The sequence below is a fragment of the Barbus barbus genome (assembly GCF_936440315.1).
Source record: "Barbus barbus genome assembly, chromosome: 7".
In the NCBI taxonomy this organism is placed as follows: Eukaryota; Metazoa; Chordata; class Actinopteri; order Cypriniformes; family Cyprinidae; genus Barbus; species Barbus barbus.
This window is the reverse complement of record NC_136735.1, coordinates 27,835,284-27,853,220: the sequence shown is the minus strand read 5'-3', so window position 1 is coordinate 27,853,220 and position 17,937 is coordinate 27,835,284. Positions and strand designations below refer to the sequence as shown.

The 17,937-nt window shown below is 39.0% G+C and overlaps 1 protein-coding gene across 2 annotated transcripts in view; it reads left to right on the top strand.

Annotated features, from left to right (window-relative positions):
* LOC306873023 (protocadherin Fat 1-like) overlaps positions 1-17,937 on the top strand; it is an 85,263-nt gene that overhangs the window by 32,826 nt on the left and 34,500 nt on the right. For both annotated transcript variants that reach the window (XM_079422015.1, XM_079422014.1), the window contains exons 4-7: positions 6,034-6,095; positions 11,704-12,033; positions 12,591-12,801; positions 14,468-14,607. In XM_079422015.1, the coding sequence (XP_079278141.1) occupies positions 6,034-6,095; positions 11,704-12,033; positions 12,591-12,801; positions 14,468-14,607 (743 nt within the window). The remainder of the gene's footprint in view (positions 1-6,033; positions 6,096-11,703; positions 12,034-12,590; positions 12,802-14,467; positions 14,608-17,937) is intronic.

The following is a 17,937-nucleotide window of genomic DNA, read 5'->3' as shown; positions in this document are numbered from 1 at the left end:
AAATAAGTTCAAGTTCTAAAATTGCTAAAAGTAAAATGAAAATGAAGTAAAGCTGTATATAAATATTTTAATACACATAACAAAAATTAAAACATTAACATTTTTAACTGAAAAATATGAAAATAAAAGCAAATATAAAATATACCACATGCACTATAATAGTACAATAATACTAAAATAACACTGCACATGTGGAGTGTTCATTTTGGTACATGGGCATGCTGGTTGTGTGAGTATGGGAAAAAAATTATTTAGCTGGAAGGCAAAAGCAGAAAGAATTGTGCTCAGTACAATGCAGACAGCTCTTGTTCTGCTGTACAAACCACACACACACACATACACACACACACACACATTTCTGGAAATCTCAGATCTCTGGTGTAATACCTGATATCTGCATTAGCTCCCTCTTTGTCCTCTTACCAGAGTAGTTTTAGCTCGCTGTACTGACAATATCAAGAGCACTGGCTGCTGGGATAGAAATCAGCTCAGGTAATTAGAAGTCTACGAGCCACCTCTGTGCCTTTGAGCTCTGCTCTGCTTGTTTAATTGGAGTGAAAGGAGGATATAGCTGCAATGATTCACAAGGCCTGCTTCCCTCTCCTTTATCCTCCTTTCCACCTTCCTATCAACGTTCTGCATGGCACTGTTTCTTTAAGAGGAGAAAAAAAGAGGAAAAAATGTGGGTTGTTATACAACAATGCCATGCGCTCTTTTCAAAGGGTTCAACCCAAAGTAGGGAAAGCTTGAAAAGAAATGAATACTGTCCAACGACTTCCTGTCGTTTCCTGTCTTTTAGGCTCCCACAGTTGGCACGAGGTACAAAAGGTTATTAAGGATGGAAAACTAAAGCGAAGTGCAGGGGAAAAAAAACACACACACACAAATCACTCCCCCTCCCTCTCACTCATTCCTGTGGATAAAGTTGCAGGGTTTTAGAGGCTTGTGAAGCATATCCACCGGCACACCTGTCCTGCTTGTTTACTGCTAACCTACGGATTTCACACACCAGAAATTTCCCTGATATTCAACCCAACCAAGCAAGCACTAGTCCGTGAAAGCATTTGACCTCTGACAGAATCTTTGCATATGTTACATGGACAAATAATAAACAATGTGATTTGCCATTGTAAAAGAAGCTTGTGAATATTAGTATACATTTTTCCCCTCAATGCTAGGGTAATCTTTTCTATTCCAGTTTAATATGCAATTATAAGTAAGCCATTTAAAGGCTGACTTCCTCTATGGCTGTTTGATTGAATGACCCGACATGTCAACTTCTGATTGGACCAATGGCATGTTTGAGGTTGAACTAACTGTCAGAACAGGGAAATATAAGCCAACCCTGAAGTTAGCATCACCCTTCTTCCCTTGACAAAAAGCCAGTAAGATTTTCCCATTGACTTTTGGATTACTGAAGAAAAAAAGCTTTGTAATTTTGATTCCTAAACATTTTGTTAATCAAGATTATCTTCATAAATGAACACACATTTTATAGATTTTGAAACCCAAATATAATCAGAAGTAGTGAAAAGCTGATGCTAGGCTATAAACTCCAAAACGGTCACATGACTTCCAACAACTCTTTCAGGTTTTAAAATCTACAAGTTTTATAGGTGAAGTTTAAACAGCTAGCAAGTGTACGAGTATAAATGCAATGACACTGTAAAAACAGGCAAATACTAGTGAGTAGATTAGTTTTCCTGTTTGGCGTGATAACATTTAATGTCCCTTTTAACCTTTTTAGTCCCATTTAGCCACTTATTAATCACAGCCTTTTTCAAGACATGTTAAAGCTAAAAAAAATTAAAAAACACGAGTGGGATATTGTTGATGTATTTTATGTCATAAAAGGAAGTGTGATAATATCTTGAGCTTGAACAAAAACACTTCATCCTTAAAGGACAGGACAGATACATTTTGTGGCAGTGTGCCATACCTTGTGATGCAGAAAAAAAAAGCAATGCTGCGGTCTTAATGCCAACATGACCTTGTGCGCATATGTTCACACGGAGGTGGGAATGCAGTGATTTAGTGTTGTAAATCCAGATCGTCCCCATGCATGAGTGAGCCTTGAGCTCTGGAATACTCAAATCAAAAAGAATGTTTTGAAAGAGATATTATCTGCCAGGGATTTGTCTCTTTATTCTTGCTCTCTCTCTCTCTCTCTCTCGCTCTCTCTCTTCATGACCCACACACTAAATGGAGTTACACCGAATAGAACGGAGGTCTGAAAGCTCAGTGTTAGTAATCTCAGTCACTCTCAGATAGGAATTTCCTGCCATCAGCTGCCCCATTTCCAGGGGCCTTTGGTTGCTAAATGTGGAGACTGATCTGAAGCCACTCGACAAGACTGATGGGATTTATTCAGATGATGTCTGCTTTATCCGCCAATGAGTTTGAGAGGTCCTAGTTTGAGAAATGCCTGGAAACGTCATCATTTAATTGACTCTACATTTACAGAACACATACTGTACACTCACAAAGACACTTTGACTATTTTGTTTTTTATTAAAATGTTTAATTTCTATTTATTTTATTTAGCTTTACTTAGCATGACATGACAATAATAATCTTCATATTGGCCAGAATTTTAAAACCGGTGCATCCCTAGTTACCGCTGTTGCTTGTGTCATCTCCATTTGTGAACTCTGATTAAAAATTAATTACTTTAGGTCAGTTTTTAGCTAAAAAACACTATCAGTGTAAAGGCCTTTTACACGCCATTTATACACTATTTAATGTGAATTAAATAGAATTAAGTTGTGGAATCTTTCAGTATTTGCATGTTTTTGATTTATCTGAGCACATATTTGTGTGTGTGAGTGTGGCAGAGTGTCTCTTTGATAGGCTCTATTGAGTGTTTTGCAGGAGGTTAATGGTGTAAGGCTAATGTGAGGCTCTTTCTGAGAGACACAAACCCAGCAAAGACTTCTTTCTCAACCTCAAGTGTTGCCCTTCTCTCTCTGTCACTCCGCTCTGAAATGGCTGCCATTCACAAACACAGTATGAGTTAGAATCAGGAGGAGGGTTAGGGTGCATTTGGGAACGCTGCCCAGGTCTGCCCACTTTAGTGCATGTCTTTGTGTGTGCTCTCATTTATCTATGTAGCTGTGGCGTAGACTGTTTTGTGCTTGTTAGTGGGCCTTGAGAGTGTTTTGTATGTACTTTCATCTGTGCTTAAGAGAGGTGCATATGCATATTTTTCTGTAAGTGTGTGCGCTTTAACATGTGTGCGAGACCCTTAATGAGGAATGTGGCGTCTCGGTCTCAAATATGAGGTGTTGCATTCCTGCCTGCTAAACGATACCTCTTCTAAAGTCCATCAATGGCCTTCCGCCTAAGCGAGGGAGAGTTCAAGAGAGCCAGAAAGAGAAAATAGCGCTTCTTTTTTCTCCCAAGCAAAAGTGTTTTAGAGGAAAGGGCAGAGTGTCATTTACACTTGGATGCTCTTTTTTTTTGCTGGTTTCTTTCTGATTTTATCCTTCTTTTTTTCTCCAGAGGCAGTGTGGCGGCGCTATCATTATATGCAAGATTTCACTATGTGTTTACTGTAGGAGTTCAGTGGTTAGCAGAGGCGATTTTAGCCAAGGGTCACGCGCTTGTGCTCAGCGAGACATGCTCAAGCTCTAAGTACCTCAGACTACACAGACAGATCAAATAATGAAATCTTTGGGCGAAATTCACTTGCTTTCTCAGAAACAATGAGGGTAAACATCATCTGACGGCTAATGAAATGAGATTCCTGCAAACAGGACACGATTCATCCCAGTCCCCACTTGGCTTCTTAATTAGCGTTCCTGGGTCGACTAACTTTATCTGGAAAAGCTATGTTGGCTGACAAAACTATACCATACACTTAAAAATAAAGGTGCCATAGAAGAACCATTTTTAGTTCCACAAAGAATCATTCAGTCAAAGGTTCTTTGAAGAACCATCTCTTTCTTACCTTTTTATAATCTGAAGAACCTTCTTTCGCCACAAAAAAACCTTTTCTGAAACAGAAAGTTTCTTCAGATGTTAAAGGGTCTTTATGGAACCATTTAGACAAAAAATGTTCTTCTATGGCATCATGTAGCACCTTTATTTTTAAGAGTTTACACTATTAAAAATAAAGGTTCTTTATTGGCATAGATGGTTCCATGAAGAACCTTCAACATCCATGGGACCTTTCTATTGCACAAAAATGTTCTTAGATTATAAAAATGTTCTTGACACCAAGAAAAAAAATGGTACTTTTAAGATATGTTCACAGAATGGTTCCAAAATGGTTCTTCTATGCCATGGCATCACTATGAAACCACCTTTTTGGAACCTTTTTTTTAAGAGTGTTAACCAGTCTAAACCAGTATGAAAAAAAAACATGATTTTGGTTATTCTTTCTTTCGTTCCTTGGTTTGATTATTCTGTTTCTTTTTTAGTTTGTTCATTTCTTTTTCTTTCTTTCTTTCTTTCTTTCTTTCTTTCTTTCTTTCTTTCTTTCTTTCTTTCTTTCTTTCTTTCTTTCTTTCTTCACATTTGCTCTTGCATCTCCCAGCTTCAACGTCCTTGTTTTTCTTTTTCCAAAAATGGCTGAACTGTAATTTTCTTTGGCCATGCTTAGCCCACAATGCAGTAGACCACTGTTTTTTTGGCCGGGGAAGAAATGGATTGTGGGTACGAACACTGGCGTCTTTTTAGCAGCATGTTCTTAAGGTCCGTCCAGCAGCCGTACACCTCAGCATTACACACATATACTTGTGTGTAATGATATCTAGGGGAAGGGGGTTCATTTTAGCTGAGAGATATGTTTTAGCTCAGTATACATCTAGTGTATGCAATATATATTCATGAAATTATATTCAGTTGAGGAAAAAGTAAGAGTCATATCTGCGTATTCTGAACACCAAAACATCTGGGAGACACTTAAAAGCTGTCTAACTTTGATTAATTCAGAAGGTCAGCTAAATATTATTACTTTTTAGCCTAATAGGGGAAAAAAGTTCCTGTTAATTCCTATAAAACATATCCCTATTTAAATATCCCTATTTAATGTCCTTTTCCATTCCCGTCAAGTTCTTGGTCTATAAATGTAGCTTTGCCTTTAATATAACGTTTTAAAGTGCAGAGATTTTGATGACTTCCTGCATTCAGAGTTTATTTTCATTCCCATGTATGACTGCAAAGTAAAAGAGAGAGAGAGAGAGAGAGAGATGGTTTGCAGCCTAGCACAGTTTTGACCAGGAGCGGGAGGCGTGTTGCGGCTGGGCTATTTCTGCTGCCTGCATGTGCGCCATTGATGGCTTCTGGTTTCGGAAATCCTTTTTCTGCACTAATCAGACGCGGTGCGGTCGGCAGGCGTCTCTCGTGTGGCTGAGGCTGGCAACGTCTGACGCGTTCTCTGCCCCATCTAATGTACAATTATACTGACGGAGAAACACAAGTCTGCTTATTATCTGCAATCGAGACGCTCTTTACAGAAACGTGTGCTCATTTGCATTGTTGTTCGATCTCTGTCTGCCTGTTTATACTTTCTTCACTGGGTTCGGCACTTGAATTCACTTCCAATTGAATTTCCGTTGTGCACAGATCTTATTTTCTTGTCAAGTAAAGCCCTTGAGAGAAATTTTCTAAAACCCACAGAATAACCCACACCTAATAACATTTTCACATATGGAGTAAATGCAGTGATGCATTGACATTTCACTCATCATTTTTGTATTTGGTTGAAGACAGTTTGTGAGGTTTGTGTTGTCTGTTTTCAGGCAGTGTGAGTATATGTTTAAAGTGTGGTTGTTTGTTCAGCTTTAAAACAGTCCTGACACAAGCACAACGCCCTTTCTGCAGTTCTTTGCAGCTGAATCTGTGGTATTTAACATTTGCATATGTGTGTGTGTGTGTGCGTATTTACTTCAAAATATTGCACCCAGAAGTTAAATAAATCTGAAGTTAAATAAATCTGACAAAACCCTTTTTAAAAATGCCTGGGTATATTCTAAAATATTGTTAAGATGTTACATAATGTGGTTATTAATTGTGTTCATATGTTTGCAGGTCTGGTTACCACCACGTCTCGGAAGCTGGACAGAGAACAACAGGATGAACATATTCTGGAGGTAAAAACATTCAGATACATCCACTGACCACAACACTCCTTAGAGCAGACAATCCTAGAAACTCATATTTAGAGAAGTCCTAAATAGTCACATTTTCGTCTGTTTCTTTTTTTTCTTAAAGTTAAGCTATATGTACAGCTTCTGTGGTACTTTTCTGATATTACCACCAAACAAAAGAGAGAGAGAGAGAGAGCAAGGAAAAAAAATACTATATAAAATGATATTTTTAAACCTAAAAATAAAGAAATATGTACCATTTAAAAGTTTGGGTTCAGGAAGTTTTTTTTTTTTTAAAGTAGCCTCATACACAACCAAGACTGCATTCATTTGTTCAAAAATACAGTTAAAACAGTAATATTGTTAAGTAGCATTGCAATTTAAAACAACTGTTTTCTGTGTAATCTGTTTTTAATGTAATTTAAAGCAATGTCACGTTTCTAAATATGCTGATTTGGTGCTCAGGAAACATTTCTCAATATTATCAATGTTGAAAACAGTTGTGCTGCTTAATATATTTGTGGAAACTGTGATATATTTTTTCAGGAATCTTTGATGAATAGAAGGTTCAAAAGAACAACATTGAAATATGTATATTTTTTTCCGTCACTTTTATTCTGTTTAATGCATCCTTGCTGAATTAAAGTATTATTTATTTAAAAATTCTTACTGACCCCAAACTTTTGAACTGTAGTGCATATTAAAATATAATGTCATTTGAATCTCTTTTGTATTTTCTGGTTGAACTTTAAGCTAGAGAGAATTCCTTGGGAGAAAAGGAAACAAATCCTAACAAAAAAGAGAAAAACAGATGAGTTAAAAAAAACTTTTAGCCTTGAATGTTTAGACCCAAGGCACAAGCCACCAAACTAAACTGCGCACGTGAGTGGACTGCATTCTTCCCCCTCCATTTCTTCCAAAGTGCTTCTGAGGGGATTTAGATATCCGGTGTGTGTGGAGGGTAGGTGTGTGTGTATATGCATGTGGGGGTTTGCCTTTGTTCTCTCTCAGTGTACCGTCTCAGGATTAGGCAGGCCAGAACAGGAAGCGTCACCCTGTCCAGCTAAAGTTTATACTTGTGGATTTTAATTGAGCTGCAAGCCTCTATCACCTTCTCTCTCTCCTTCTCTTTCTCAATAACTCTTTACCACCCGCTCCCTTCCTTCGCCAAGATCCCAACCGCAGTTTGATACTTCAAGTTGTGCACAGATTGATGCTCTTTTAATTATTGTTATAGATTCAAATTCAGTTCAAACCCTGTGGCATCTCATTTAATTTGGCAAATTTGCACCAGCCCTTACCAGTTCTTTTATGCCCATTTCTGTGACTATTATTGTATTGTAAATGACAGGAGGGATGCGGACAGGAAATAAAACCAGGGAGGATGGTACAGCCTGCAGCATACGCTTATCCAGTGTCTGTCCTCCCTTCTTCTCTCCATGCCTCAGTGATGTGAGGAGTTCCTCTTGACTTCAAAGCGAGGCCTGCTGACCGATAGACAGTAGGCTTGTAGTTAGCTAATGCCAACAATTCAGCTAAATATTAGTAGTGGCAAGATCCCCTCAAGGTTAAATCTGTTCCTCTGGTTTTTAATTAACTAAGCTTTTTTTTTTTAACTGTTGAGATTGGAGTTTGGTGGTGCGTGTAGTTTCATTCGACTTGGATGCCATATATTAGCTGTCTTGAGCATAAGGAGCTATAAGGAATGCTTTTCACCTGACAAGCGAAACTGCATAAATTGGTAGCCAGCCCTTATTGTCTCCATGGGTTTATGCACCTTGTTTTTAACACAAGAAGCCTTGCATACTGTAACCTGAATTCGCTTGAAATTGTCATTCATTTCTATAGGTAAATTACTAAAAAGTTGACAGTACTGTAAACTCTAAAACTATTTGTGCAACAAACCAGTGTGTCCATGAAAATATGATAGCACTTTCTATAGCATAAGTGAATGACACTGAAAGACTTGCTCAAGTTAAAAATGACCATGTCTGCTCTTGCGTAAACATTAAGAAAGATAGGCTTAGTTACCAGGCTTAGTTACACTGACTCATTCAAGGTTCTTTATTATTTCATTACAGCGGCCCTAAATTTATCCTTGCATCACTGCTGCTAAAATAATATGAAAATAAATTTTAAAACTCAGCAGACTGACTAGTTGCTCCGATATCTAGTCCATGAAAACATACATTTCTCACAACCTGTTTGAAGCAACTGTCTTCTTTGTTTAAACACCTTCTGGGACTGTTATGATCTCATGCTTAATTTGATTACCGCGCCGCTTTAGACCGGCTGAGGGAAAGACTAATAAACAAATGACCATCAGTCCAGTCACTGTTCACACGCATTCTTCTGGATCTTGTTTCTCCTTGTTTTTTTCCCGCACGGCTCCGGTGGCCCACTGTAGTTGTCATGACAACCCTGGCAATTTGCGTTTTTGGCCGGTTTTTAGTCAGGGGTCCAGCAACAGGAAGTTCTTTATTGACATCTTCCCTCCAGGGGTCTTGTCTCACCCAGCCTCCCGCCCAGGAGTCTGGCTGTCTCTCTCCCAGGGGCAGTACAATCCTGCTGGGCACAGCACTGCAGGAGACGGGGGAATGAGCTGGTGCTCGGGGGCTCGCTGAGGTTAGTTGGGGGCAGCACATGCTTGGGGGGAGGGAGAGGCAGTTATACGGGGCCAGGGTGAAGGCATTTGAGTGTGTGTGTGTGTGTGTGTGTGTGTGAGAGAGAGAGATATATGGGAGAGCACACTGCAAACTTTCACACACACTTCAGAGCTGGGAAGGAAGGTGCAAGGTGCAAATGCTCATAGAGGGGGAAGGGAGGGAAATTCGAGAAAATAAAGAACAGAGAGAGAGAGAGAGTTACTCTGGAACATGTTGAGGCATGCACAGCACGTCAGAGAGACTGCCCTGTTGCTCTTTGAACTTATAAAACCAAACAGGAAAATATGCCCACGATTCACTTAAGTTGATTTGCAAAGAAATGACATTTATTTCTGAGAATGCACACTGAGAGTCTGAAGATGTATTTGCCTGTTTTCCAGGCATGTGAAATGTGTTACGGCTTTGGCTGCACCAAAAGCTCAAAACACATTTCTAATGTTTAAGATGCTTGTACCTATTAGTGGTTATTTATTCCACTGACAGTTTTGAATCTCACCTAAAAGATTAGTTTAGATTTGGTCTCTGATTCATTTACAGTACAATCTCTTTTTGCAGATTACATTGTTACAGTAGAGACAGACAGTTTTTTAGTATGTGTGTTATGAGTGAGTCATTGAATCATTCAACCAACACATTTTGTTTTTCGTAACTCTGAACAACAAACTACACATCCTCTTCTGTTTGTTCAGTCGGTCAGCAGAACCTCTTTCACAAACATGGTTGGTTTGGTTACCAAGTTCATTCAGCTTTTATTTTTAATGAATGACATGGTTAGACATTCAGAGTTTACAGTATGAGTCAGTTCAGAGAAATCAAAGAGAATTGTTCACCAAATTTTTTTTTTCAAAAGCACAAATCTATTCATAAATTAAACACCCCTATTGCTCATACTGGCAGGATTTGTAACCTGTCCTGCTACGAATGTGATTGGTAGCTCAAACAGTAGTGCATGAAGCTAGCAACACTAAAGCCATGGGTTCGCTTCCCACAGAATACATGAGGAAATTTTGTAAGCTACTTTGCATAAAGCCAAATGCATAAATGTAATGTAAGACTACAAATCTTGCTTTTTGTTGAGGAGAGATGTGCTGTAAGCAGTCAAGCTTGATTTTCCCCCCTTGGACAATTTGACTCAGGCAATCACCACAGAAAAGGTAGAAATCTAGTTATATAATTGATGTTCAAAGCAGACATGGTATTTTTATTGAACTGGAAATTTAATTTCAACTGTCTGAATTCTTTCCAGTTGTTAGAAGAGGTTTTAAAAAAAGCAGTGCATTGCAGGCATACAAACACAAGCTCGACTCAGGAGAGTGGACTGTTGGAGCTGACCGAGTCCCTTGTCCTCCTGTTCAATTAAATCTGTTTGGCCGGCAGTTGCATGGCACTGGACAGCTTTGAAAACAAATACACATTATAGGTCTACTTGCTGTTCACACCAAACGCTGGACTGCTTTTACAGAGTGTTGAACAGATGCTTTTAAATGTCTGTGCTGGCCTGTTTTTTTTTTATCTGCTTCTGCCATAGACTGCAGTAGTTTTGTATTTTGCATTCAAAGCTACACAAGTCTGCTGAGTTCATTAGCAGGAAATAGTGTGTTTGTCTGCATCTCTGTGTGTTTGCATTCATCAGCTTATGCACCAGCGTACCATTAAGCCGCCTCAAACGGGCATTTTCCGAGATTAACTGAAGATATCCAGAGGAAATTAATGAGCTGGTTAACGGATACCAGCTGAGATTGGACACGGTGTTCTGAGCATGAGTATATGCTCAACAAACCACCAGCGTCTGCTTAATGCTGCTGTCTCTGCTCGTTTGGAACAGCTCTTGTACATATTACTATTCATATTGTTGACAAAAGTGCTTTGCTGTTAAAACTGGTGTGCATTTTTGTGAACTTTTGATCTGTTCATTTTTGGCTCTACAGTGTTCTTACAACACAAGTGAACTGAACTGATCTACTGTCTTTTTGAATAATGTGTGAAGTAATAATTCCTAGGTCTTCAAACAACACAGTCAGATTAGACGATTGGACTAGCTTTGAGAAAAATCTAAATCACGTATATTTTGAGGCTATGTAACCTGTCTGGCTGTCGCATTCATGATGATATTTTTCATCAGGTGTCATAAAAGAGAAATTATCTAGGAAAAATGTCATTCCGCAATCATACAGAAAAATGCATAACAGTCTGTTCTCATCCCCGGAAACCCTTCCCGCCTTCCCGCACGTCTCTGAAAAGACTGCTTGACAGCTAAGTGCACGGGGAATTACTTCAATTTTGTCAGCCAATTGACTTAGATAGGAACACTTGCCCCCGTGTTCTGAACAGGAGATTTTTCTTTATCTCTGAACGGCGATTGATTGAAGCTCTCGCTATAATGAAGGTTTTCAATCACTTGTGTCAGATATTCTTGAGTGTGTTCTATTATTGTCCCGTGCACCTCTCTTAGTACCGCTCTTTTTGTCACTCTAATTGAAAATGTTCATTATGACATTGGCTCTCTTGGGTTTTGGGGTTATTCGACATGAAAGGAAAGAAGAAAACTAGAACTGAGTGAATGAATCTTTCCGCCCCCTCGATTACAGGCTTTTCTATCAGCCCCCTGAAGCTTTCTACCCAAACAAATCGAACTTTTAAGAAGGGATGTGCAAAAGTACATATTTTCAAAACCAGCTAGTCTGTGCGCTGTCTGAACAACTAGGCAACTAATTGGTCTGAAGAATACGCTCTATAATCTGTCTATCTGTCTGTCTATTCATCTATCCATCCATTGTTTGGTGTAGGATGTACTTTGTCATTGTTTATGACAGTTTCTGAGCGAAATTTGTTTCAAAGAAAAACGTTGAAATCATATTTAGTTCTAAAATATACTCCAATATTCTTTTATTTACAAATTTGGAAAATCTTTCAAATAATTTGCATCCTATATGCTTATGTTATAGATCACAGTATCTGATCAAGGCATTCCTGTGAAGTCCACTACCGTCCGTGTCATCGTCAAAGTCCTGGATGAGAATGACAACAAACCACAGTTTATGGAGAAAGTCTACAAAATCAAACTCCCCGAGCGTGAAAAGCCAGAGAAAGAGCGTGCTCTCAGGAGAGATCCCGTGTATCGTGTTATCGCTTCAGATCGAGATGAAGGGCCAAACGCTGAGATTTCCTACAGCATCGAGGACGGAGACGAACAGGGAAAGTTTTTCATTGAGCCCAAAACTGGCATGGTTTCCTTTAAGAAGTTTTCTTCTGCTGGAGATTATGATATCTTAACGGTAAGGACATTCACATTTCTATAGCACATATTCTGTCATTTTATATTTGCACTTTTTGAAAGATTAGACATGTGCAAATAGCAAGATATGAAAAACTGGATCCTTTTTATTGCTAATGTATTTGCTTACTAGCTTAAGTTACAGCGTTTGAGGAGGCCGTTATTATGACTTGGAATGTAGAAACCTGAGCTCTCAGATTTGACACACACTACATTTTTCCTGAATGTTCCTTTGATGGAAGTTCTACGAGTGTAAAGTGAACTTCCTGCCTGCCCATGTGGCCGGTGACATTTTTTTGCCAGACCTCCCATTGTTTCATTACCTAACATCTGTCGCTTTCCAAAGTCACAGTGACAGGTGTTCTGGTAGCATTCTGTATTTCCCACATTAGTAGTATCTCTGCCTGATTGGGCTTGAAGTGTGTCTTTTTGGTATCGCTAACAGACTTGCTCAAATGATTATTTTCCCCAAACATATGAATTCCAAAGCCGTACTGTAATTTAAATTGCAGTTGTATTATTTGATTTTACATATTTTTTTTAACATTTATCCACCAGATTAAAGCAGTGGATAATGGTCGACCCCAGAAATCATCCACCTGCCGTCTACACATCGAATGGATCCCCAAGCCGGAGCCGAGCGAAGTCCCTCTGGCATTTGACGAGCCATTTTACTCATTTTCTGTCATGGAAAGTGACCCTGTGGCACACATGGTCGGGGTCATCACTATGGAATCTGTGGAAACACCAATCTGGTTTGAAATAACAGGTACGGTGGAAGTAGATTTTGAAAGTTTGTTTTGTGTTGGTTTGGCCTTTACATGCCAAAGCTTGGATTCTAATAAGTGTCTTTGTCAGTTAAAATATTTGTAACAAACTAAGATGATGAAATCTTTTAATGAGTGTCTTTGGAGGAAGTTTCTTTGCATGAAATAACCTCTATCTTTGTGTTTGTCTTCTCAATAGAACTGTCATAATATGACTTAATAGTTTGCATCCTCTTCCTGTTCCTTTATCTTTTAACCAGACTTTCACTGACAACTTTTACTTTCTCTCTCTTTTCTGCTTCTTAATTTTGGAATGGTTTGGTTTCCTCTGCTTCTCTCCTCCTGCTTTCCTCCTCTTGTTTGTCTCCTTGCTCCTCTTCTTGGCTTTGGAAGAGGACATGGCGGCTAAAGAGCTGTTTTACATCGTTCAGATGGCTTGCGACCTGAACTGCACTGCAGAAGGTATCTGCCGCAGATCTCCTAATTCTACTGTGTGTGGCCATTATGAGATCTGTCATATGCTTTTGTACTCATGCTGTTGTGACTGTTTCACATTGGTTGCACCAGGTCCCAAGTGTTGATTCTCTTTCAAATGCTTGGAAATACATAAAGAGTAGCTTGTTTTCTTTGCCAACCTATGCACTTAGTGTTGTTCACTTTGAAGGTCCAGTGCTCTCATTTTCTTTAATGTAAGATGTTTTTATTATTGTTATATTTGTGTTTGGTCGTATAATGAGAAAAAAATAGTGCTGGTGGTTCAGTTGCTGCTGGCAAGATCAAAAAATGAAAGATGACTTATACATTTGTATATTACGAATTAATGATAGCAAATGCACAAAAAATTGCAGAACTCAAATAAACAGTGTTTTTTATAGAAAATATAGAAAACATTAATTGGCAATACTGTTGGTGCTTTTAATGCCATGCGGTTACTCTAATCTCAAAATTCCAAATAAATATTTTAAAATGCTGGTTAAGTCTGTATAGGTCAAAGATGCTACATATTTATTTGCATATATTACTATATTTAATCTATTACTTTATTCCAGCTTTTACATACAATATCTTGAGCACACCTCTTTTATTAGGTGTGCTTTTTTCATTTCTGTATTGAAATGTATTTTTATGTATTTTTGGGGACATAACTATTAGTTGTCTTGATATAAAGAACTTAAAGAAAGCTTCACTGTATGAGTCTTAATGTAAAGAAAAAAAATGTATGTTGCAATGAAACCTTCAGTAGTCTGGCATAGTCTTTAATTATTATTTCTTAAAATATATTTAACAAATCTGCTCCACTACCTTTTAATATTGTCAAATAATTGTGCAAAACAAGTTAAAATTATGTCAGTGATTTAGTCATTATTTCAATATTTTTCTTAATTTTTTTATTGTGGACCCTATATTATCTTGTGGGTTTTCACACACTTAGGCAGCAATAGTGTATGTATGTCAGAATGTATGTCAGTCAGCCATTATTGAGGCACACACAAAAAGTGTGAAACAGTTGCTGCGAAACCACAAACGTGACACTCTGACTTTTGCCACCTGTGCCATTCTCTTTCTCTCTCTCCTGTCTTCGACTGCCTTGAACTGCCTTTCAAATTGTGATGATGGCCGTCTAATTTCCTGTCCATTTTGGCTGTGGTGAAAACCTCCTCTCAACAGGTGGTAATTCTGACAGTCGATTTGAGGTGGGGAAGGCGAGTGGGACGGTGATTGTGGCCCAAGCACTGGATGCAGACCAGAAATCCCATTACAATCTGACGGTGGACGCAACAGATGGCACCAGATCTGTCAGCACGCAGGTAATTGAATTGCTAATGAAGTGTTTATGGAAGCAGAGCATTGTGTGTTCACCATAGAGGCCTGGGCTTCTTTTTTGAGATCACTATTGAGGGGCAAAAAATGTCTCAGATTTTTTTGTACATGTATATGTCGCTGATGGCAAGGAAGGAAAAGCAACCCAAGCATTTCCAACTTTCCAAATTGAGTTCCCTTCTTTGGCTGCACTGGCACTGTAGGTCCCAAAGGTCTTTCCTGAATAAGCTTCAGGTTTAAAAAAGGAGCACAAGATCTTGCTATTAATTCGGGTGTACATTGCCCTCCAAAAGTTTGGAAACACCCCTGGCAAAGTGTGGTTTTGGACGATATCAGCATAAATCCTTATAATTTTTGTACATTAATACATTAAAGTAACTTGACATTATCATTGAAGACCAGCAATAAAACATAATAATGGCAACACATACATGTCAAAGTCAGACAGACCCCCTTGCCAGCTGTGATGCCTGGTTACTGGTTTAAACTTGGCCCAGGTTTTTCAAAGATTTTTGAGTCAGCACACCTTAATAGCTTCAACAATTGATTGCCAATTCAAAGTCAATGTTTGAATAAACTGACAGCTCGGATGCCCAGATTATGCAGAGCTTTAATAGCTGCTAATGGTGGATATTTTGATGAATCGAAAATTTAAGTTTTTTTCTATGTATAAACTGTTTATGTAATAAAATATGTTTTCGTAGTTTGTGTTGTCCCTTATCAGTGCATTTTAACTTATCAAATTAAAAAGGATTCATGCCAATGTTGTCCAAAACCCCACTTTTCTAGGGCGTTTCCAAAGTTTTGGAGGGCAGTGTAGATGAGTCAAGCAAAAGTCATTAATCTGAATACATGTTTTGCAATGATTTTTTGGGGTATATTTGTATATACGTTGTGTACAAGTTCCGTGTGTGCCAGGTTATAAGCTGTTCTAGGAAAAAGCATGCTTTAGGCAATTTTTCTGGTTAAACTCAGGTTAGCTATTGTAGACATTTTTTGATGTCTGAAGTTTCCCAAATGCTCTTCAAATACCTCACGTCACAACATGCTGGCAGACATTCCTTGGCCTGTCGGACGGAGAGTTTTTGGCCAGGGTTCCTGGAATCTTCCATTGTCTCATTCCTGGAGCGTGCGAGGAGGATGAAGCCGGCTCCGTGCATTTTCATTTCGCTTTCTCTGACAGTCTGACTGTCTTTCTTTAATTCAGTTATTTGTTTATCCCATGAGAACATTAACCACACCTTTCAATAATGTGCATTATGAAGTTGATTCTGCAAGGTTTTTCAGACTTACTGTCAGTTTATTTCGAACTTTGCATTTGCTTTACTCAGCATATGGCATATATATATGTGTGTGGCATGGCCAATGGCACAGCATATGGCATGGCCAATATGTGTGTGTGTGTATTAGGGCTGTCAGTCATTTAAAATTTGTTATCTAATTAATTACATGATGTGTTGATTAATTAATCTAATTAATCGCAAAATAAATTTGACTGTGAAAATACCCACAAAAGATTATTTAAAGCTGTTTAAATGAGCTTAAATGAGAAAATATCAAGTAGCTAGACATTACAAATTGTAACTTTAGAAATAAATATTTGATTTGATTCAACATAAACATCAACATAAACAATGGCCTATCATAAACTGTGGAACATAAATGGGCCTTTGAATCATTGGTTCACATGATTCGTTCAAAACACTGATTTTACTAAACACTAAACACCGCTGTGTTGCTCGGAGACGTGCAATTGACAATTCTGCCATATGTTCTCTGCAAAATTAAGCAAAAACACATAATAGTCACGGATCTGCCGGTTCTGCTCACTCACCAATCACAGCGCACACCCTCACCAGAATACTAATTGAACGCACCAGCACATCAGTCAGACCTCATCACCACCGCTACAAATACACACACCTCACAGCACTCAGTGTCCAGTCTCGTTTGATGAACTGGCCCCAGAGGGGAACTTCTCCAAAAACTTTTTTGGGGGGGCTATATTCCCCTGGTCTGGATAACCATAGTGGCCGTGGGGAAGGTTCCGCGATCGAGGTCCAAAAAAATTGTCCCGCCAGGACTCCCCGAGTCACCACGCCAACCAGGGCTCCCTGAGCCCCCAGACTCACCATGGCCGTCCAAGCTCCCTGATCCGCCATGGCCTCCCGAGTCTCCAGTTCCGCCATGGCCACCCGAGTCTCCTGCCCTGGAGGCTTCCCCAGTGTCCCTGCCCTGCACCAGCCTCGAGGGCGCCCTCCCCCCCCCCCCCCCCCCTCCCCATTGTTACTATTACGCACCTTCCAGAAGGGGGAGGTAATGTTACGGATCTGCCGGTCCTGCTCACTCACCAATCACAGTGCACACCCTCACCAGAATACTAATTGAACGCACCTGCACATCATTCAGACCTCATGATCACCGCTACAAATACACACACCACACAGCACTCAGTGTCCGTTCTCGTTTGCACGATAAGTGGACTCTCTATGCTTACCAGCTACTTACCTGTTTGAAGATTACTTACCTCTTGTCTCCTCGTCTGTGCTCGATCCTCCGTTCCTCGTCAGCGATCTCCAGCCTGCTTCACACAAAATCCGTCAAGAGTGAGCATCCCAGTTAATAAACTCATTCTGTTTACATCTGATGCTTTGTGTGAGTCTGCTTCCCTAACAATAATATTGTGTTTAAAATATAACACAATATCAACTTCTTATTTACTAAACTGTTGTATAAAATCACATTTAAACTGGTGGTATTCAGGACAAAATTAGCACTCGTGTGATATTGCTCTCCCTGCTTGTGTGATATTGCTTACCGTATGATGTAAATATGAGACAAAAACTCATACAGGGACTTTTTTTTGCACCAATATTTAGAATTTTATGGCATAACTGCATTCATGGAGTTGTTGCCCTACATCATATTTGTCAACAGTCAACTATATAAAATGTAAGATGATGTACAAGTCTGGGGCGGGGCCAGTGCGTTAACTGCGTAAAAATATTTGAATCACATTATTTTACTAATTAAGTAAACGCGTTAAACTGACAGCCATATATATATATATATATATATATATTCTTCTTTAAACTAGAAGATTAAGCAGGTAGATTTATAGTGGTCTATGGGTAGATTTATAGTGGTATAAGTGTGAAACACATTGCCCCTGGTCATCTCTACATAATTTATATCATCTCCAAACAGGCTGCGCTGTTTATGTGCTGATTTCCTGTTGGATCGTGAATAAATCTTTGCATATGGTCCTAAAGAGGTCACTGAAGAACGGGGCTCTCTGGTTAAGGGCCGTGTTTGTG